Source organism: Heterocephalus glaber, unplaced genomic scaffold, assembly GCF_053883595.1.
Source record: "Heterocephalus glaber isolate CG9 unplaced genomic scaffold, H.glaber_assembly_v1.0 deba00001472, whole genome shotgun sequence".
NCBI classification, from domain to species: Eukaryota; Metazoa; Chordata; class Mammalia; order Rodentia; family Bathyergidae; genus Heterocephalus; species Heterocephalus glaber.
In genome coordinates, this window is record NW_028258315.1 from 50233788 (window position 1) to 50240000 (window position 6213).

A 6213-nucleotide genomic window follows, 5' to 3' on the forward strand; every position below is an offset into this window, starting at 1 on the left:
CTCACTTCCAATTCTAACTTAGCTCTCTGAACATCATTTCCTAAGAATCTGTCAAAGGAGGCCAACATTTAACAGTTGAAATCTTAAAATGTATTCCCTGACCTCCAAAAGCCATGTCCCTGACCCAAATGATTTCTGGGGTATCTGTCTTGCTGTGAGTCACCCATGGTGTACACTCTAAGGAGCTCACATGACTCTTCAGGGGTTACAGGGTGAGGCGACTAGGAAACAACTGGGGCTGACCCTCATCTTGTCCACTGGTAAAGCACTAAGAAATTATAACTGTCTTTACAATAACAAAATGTAGTAAGGAATGCTCACTCAGGATGCCAATTGGATGACTGATCCCTCTTCCTTCTCAATGAGACCAGGAAAAGGGTGACATGAGAATGGAATTAACCACCCCTTCTTCGTGATGCTGCAGGTAAGCAGTCCATTGCTAAGAAAACATTCACTGTGTTTTTATACCTGCCAACAAAAATTTCAAAAATATAGATGTATCTTGCTTTTTGTAATTGACATGTCTATTAGAACTTCAGTTTTGCAAAGCCAATCATATTTTAAAAACAAAAGGACAGGGCAGCTCTCATGCACAGTGCTGACTATATAGGACTAAAACTCCAACACCCATTGCCTTGATTTCTGCTTGCCTTCCCAAAATCTCAGCGTTAGAGTTTTACAGGCTCTTCAGTCTGATTCAAGTATAGTCTTGTACTGACAACTCTATGAAGGGAAACTATCCCCTAAGGCCAACAGTGGCTATTTTAAAAAACTGTATCTAGGGCCGAGGATTTAGCTCAGTGGTGCTGCCACCTGCCTCGCAAGCACAAGGTCCTGAGTTTGATCTCTGGTACCAAAAAAAAAAATTGTATCTAATTCCTTAAAGAGGTAGCACAAGAGACTTCTGTTCTGGGTCAGAGGACGTTCCTGGGGTTCAGATACAAAGGGACTGCAGAAGTACACAGAATACCACTCAAATGGCCTTCACCAGCTCTGGTCACTTCTGGAGCTGACTGTGCCCTCTAAATTCTCCTGTTGAGTCATTTTATTATGATCCTCTAGTTTAGACATATGGAGTCTCCACTGATGCATGCTCTAAGATCCAGGCTGAGCTCACTGGGTTTCTCTGTACAATGAGGCATGTGTGTGGTCTTTATCAGATATGAACAGCAGAGGCTTAAATACCACTCCAGGAGTCTGGGTAGTAGGAGACTTATCCTCCCACTCCAACACAGTTATTATCTTTGGGGAACTGTTCAGACCTTAACTGCTCTTTACTGTAGTGCTTAGTGGTGTGAACATTTTTCAATTTCAAGTTAATCAATGGCAATTTTGTACAATATTTTTGAGATAGTTGGAGGTTTGGGTATTTCCTGTACCAGGAGATACCTTGTTTAGGGGAAAAGAAGCGGCCCTCAGGGTAGTCATGTTCAAGACCATCTAATCTAGGTTGGTAGTACCTGGTCTGTGGATGAGAGGATGGGGGACAGCACCTGGGCAATGGCTATCTGGGCACAAGCATGTTTCTTCACAGTGTCCTTGCTGGTACAGGTACTTGATTTCCCCCCCTCTCAGATCCTTAAGTACATTACAAAGTATAGTTTCAAATACAAGTGCACAAAATGGCAAATATAACAGCACAAACCGCTAAACCTCAGAGAAAAAGGAAGCCCAAAAGGGATGAACTTTGAGTATTAACTATATCTTGTCCCAAAGGTCCCCAAAATAGCAGGTTTGTAACCCAAAGACTCCTAAAGCTTGGTAAGAGCTACTATGAACTCTGTGTCTCACAGCAAGGGTTCTTCAAATGCTAAAAACTATCGACATTTTCTTGTCATTTCGCCTGATTGAGGAATGTAACTCAGTGAAGCAATTGTTTTTGTTTGGCTCCTCCTCTTTTTCATAAGTTTCTAATATTTTTGTTTGTTTGTTTAAGACAGAATCTCCCTATGTAGTAAAGGCTGACCTTGAACTCACTCTGTAGCCCAGGCTGGCCTTGAACTTGTGGAGATCCTCCCGCCTCACCCTCTGGAGTGTTGTGATTATAGGATTGCAACAGCATGTCTGGCTCAAGTTTTTCATAACCCACTGGCATGAGCTAGTACCACCCAATGAATAGCTAGTTCCACTGGAAAATTATGCCTTCTAGAATATAAGAAACAGGAGAGTAGCCCTATCAGTTTGTTTTTTGTTTTGGTACCGGGGCTCAAACTTAGGACCTTTCGCTTGTGAAGCAGGTGGCCGCACCACTGAGCTAAATCCCCAGCCCAGCCCTATCAGTTTTAATCACCATCGTACGTTGCAGTGGCACGAGCATGATTCTTGTTATGTAATAAGTTCCTGCTAAGTTTTGCTAAATGAATAAGCAGACGAATCCATAAATGAGTAAATACCTTCCCATGACCCCCAAGATTGGCAAGAACTTGTCATAAGAAGTTGCTGTAAGGGCTGTGTAGTACCTAGACAGTTTTAGATACCATGTTTAAGAAGGAAGAGGTATGAAGGGGAGGGCTGAAGAAGCTTAGGTAGCCAGGAACCCTAGGAAATAATGTAATGCAAACTGTTTTCTCTTTTGACCCCTCTTGACCAGGGGTTGCTTAGCAAACTTCTGTAGGAGCTAAAGAGTAAGTATGTTCAGGTTTGCAGGCCATATGGCTTCCACTGCAGTTACTTGACTTTGCTGCTGCAGTGTAAAAGCAACCACAGACCATCAGTAAATGAATGGGAAGGGGTGTGTTCCAATAAAACTGGCACTGAAGCCGAGGATTTAGCTCAGTGGTTCTGCCCCCTGCCTCGAAAGCGGAAGGTCCCGAGTTTGATCCCTGGTACCAAAACCAAAAAAAACCCCAAAACAACAGCAACAAAAAACTGGCACTGAAAATCAAATTTCAAATAATTTTCACCTGTCTTGAGACACTCTTCTTTTATTTAAATGGTTTTTTGTCCTCCAATTATTTAAAATGTCAAAACCTTTCAACCTATGAGGTTAAGCCTGCAGTCTATACTTCGTTAACTCTTGACAAGCACTGTCATCAGTCTAGCTACTCTTTCAAGCTGTGAAGAAACCGAACCTGTCAGAATTAGACTGTCCCTTCTTCCATTATAGCAAACTCTCAAGCAAAATAGACTATTGGAACATCACAGGTAACTACTACACCTTAACTTCCAGCCAGGACAATTTGCTTTCTATTGCAAGTTGAAAAACCTGCCTTCAGTTTGACTTAAGATCGAAGGATGAAAAGAAATCTATGATTACATGAAATCTGCAAATAATCAAAGAATACTCTTATCAATCTGTACCACTTCCAGGGCACACAGACCAAAAAACCAGAGTAAAGCTGTCAGAAGACAATCACTTGACTTACTGATGGAATCATTCCTTTCTTTCTCTGGACTGTTCTTTGTGGAGGGGCAAGATTAATTAATAAAAGATATTTAGTTCCCGAGTAACAATGATCCAACACTCAAATGCCCCCTGAGAAAACCATGACAACTCTGATAATTTATTTTAAACTATCATTAAGAGTTTAATTTTATCAAATGTAGAAACATATCACTTTATAAAAGGTACTGATATAAAAATTTAAGTAGTAACGGTTATAGTTTATTCTGTAGAATCTGTTTTTTTAAGGCCTTACTGTGTTTTTAAACATACTTGAAGGTGGGTTAAATCTGTTTTTTATTCTCCATCATCATACTAAATTTAAAGATGTTTCTAAAGACATACAAAAATCAGGGGATTTTATGACGCGCCCTTTGCTTGTATAAATACTATTCTAATAAGTTTATATTTTGTAGTTTGAACAGAAAGTATTAACTAACTTGAGAAAATGACTTTTGAGAAAAATCCTCCTAAAAAAATGCAATTTATCATATAAGATGATAACTAATTTTTAAAAATCCTTTCTATCCTGAAAAGGCACAACAAAAAGTTTAAGTGTGTTTGGGCTGATTTTTCTCTGCAACTATTTGAAGCTGTAAATGACTTAACTCAGTAAAATTCCAAATGTAATTATCTTCTGTACTTAGCCTAGGGCTCTCCATATATCTCAGCATTGCTGTCTTGCATACAAAATAGGCTTTTCGATGGCTGGTCCCAATATAATGTACAACATTGTTTTAATTTCCCCTAGTCGGCTAACCTCTTGCCTACACTGCACCAGCCAGAGGAAGAAGGCGCAGTGACTCATCAAGCACTCAAAAGCATTCTGGAACTCGGTTGCATAAATGGGGTTTGCCGGGTCAGGCTTTTGTAACTGTACATTTTAATCATCTCCATTTCTGACCCAATTTTTACTTTCAGAAACTAATTTTCTATTAATTATACCAAGAATGGGATTAGCGTTAATATATGGTGGTTCATCAACAAGTTATACTGTACCAGGAAGTAGAACCCACATTAAAAACTGTCCCCATCGCTCACCATGGTGATTCCCCAGGGAAATCTGCACAAGTTTATTTTTCTCTATCACAAAATTTATCCAACATAGGTTCAGAGGACTTCCAAATACCATTTTGTACTTACATATATACAGTATATTTATGCTCACGGCATGTATTATACATGAATTTATATGTATTTATGATACATACAGTGAACTATCAATTATTCTCAGCGATAGAAAAGAGGACATACAAAATGAGGAATAAATCCTCCTATCACTTCTATTGTGACTTTGGAAAACATGCTTTTGTGTGTGCTCACTCGCCCGTCTTGGTCACATGCACTAGTTCTCTCTCCACTCACGTGCGTGCTCTTTCAGTCTCTCCCCAGCTTATCTTCTGAGCTCCAGTTTAATAATATTATAGCAACTTCAGGGGGCTTGCACCAACAACAAATAACCAGAAAGTTTAAAAGCAAAGAGAGAATGGAGGAAAAGCGAGAGAAAGATGGGACCACTCAAGGTAGTAACTGAATATCAGCTGTGTACATATTACTGTGACTTTGAGAGATGTCTGTGCATCAGATTCAACGAGGAAAGGGAAACTGAACTGATCCCAAAGAAGTAAAAATTAAATTAACATTAAAAAGGACAACAAGCTTTGGACTTTCCATTCAAGAATGAGTACATAGGAACTCATTACAGAACACTACAGAAATGTGGAAATTGAGGAAGACTGAGGCAATATTAAAAATAAATATGGCTTTACCTGGAGCTCTAACTGCTGTACAACCTGCATTTGTACTCTACATTGGGCTGTACTTCTATCGTCCAGCGCATGCTCACTGTTGAGATGTCTGCAACAATACATAGAAAATCATTAAGTGAAATGGAGACACAAAAAGGAAAATATTAGTTACCAGGATGTTTAATATAAGCACACGCTAGGCAGCAGGTCTAGCTCCCAGTAGTCCCAGTAGTGTAGGAATGCTGGAGGTTTTCTATCACCACCACCTTAACACTGTCATTCCACAGAATCTGGCTCACTGTTATCACCACACTAAAAGTCTTCCAGGGAGAAGTTTTGCCAGACACCTGGAGATAACCATTTAATTTACACATAAATAAGAAAATTGATGACATTAAGTAGGGGAGGCATTTCAAGACCACCTCAATGGCTGGAAATCTGATATTGGGCCTACTAAGTATTTTGTAAAAGTTTAATTTGTGTGGACCTGAACAGGATCATTCGTCCACAGGAGAACTGACATGTCCTTACACTGAAAATGCATTCACATGAATGTCAAAACTGGCACCACAGGGCTGGGGATTTAGCTCAGTGGTTTCACCTCCTGCTTGGCAAGTGCAAGGTCCCGAGTTCAATCCCCGGTACAAAAGAATGGCAACACAGGGCAAAGTAGCAACTTAACATATGAAACATGAACCTATATAAGCAAATTATGTACCAGTAGAGGGGGTAGCAGATAACTATTTAAAAGAAAAATTCTGAGTCCTTCATTGCTAATTGTCTGGCTATCCACTTTATAGATGATTCAGGTCCCCTGCTGAGTATGCCCAAATTGTGGTCCTTTTTGTATTTATTAGCATTTCCAACAGGGAAAAGATCAACAAATTGAAATTTCAGTCTTAACATATGCAGGAACTCTGGTAAAGGGTTGAATCATAGCCTAAAATCTTAAAAAATTCATATACTGATGTTACACAATCTTTTCTTTTTAATGATAAGAGATATTTGACTCAAATTATATTAACAAGATTGTCATGAAATTTAGCCCAAAACATAACTGGTCAATCACTATAACAACAACAA

The 6213-nt window shown here is 39.3% G+C and overlaps 1 protein-coding gene across 13 annotated transcripts in view; it reads right to left on the reverse strand.

Annotated features, from left to right (window-relative positions):
• Positions 1 to 6213, reverse strand: part of Foxp1 (forkhead box P1) — a 471410-nt gene that overhangs the window by 36743 nt on the left and 428454 nt on the right. For all 13 annotated transcript variants that reach the window (XM_087181343.1, XM_087181341.1, XM_087181338.1 and 10 more), the window contains one exon: positions 5152 to 5239. In XM_087181343.1, the coding sequence (XP_087037469.1) occupies positions 5152 to 5239 (88 nt within the window). The remainder of the gene's footprint in view (positions 1 to 5151; positions 5240 to 6213) is intronic.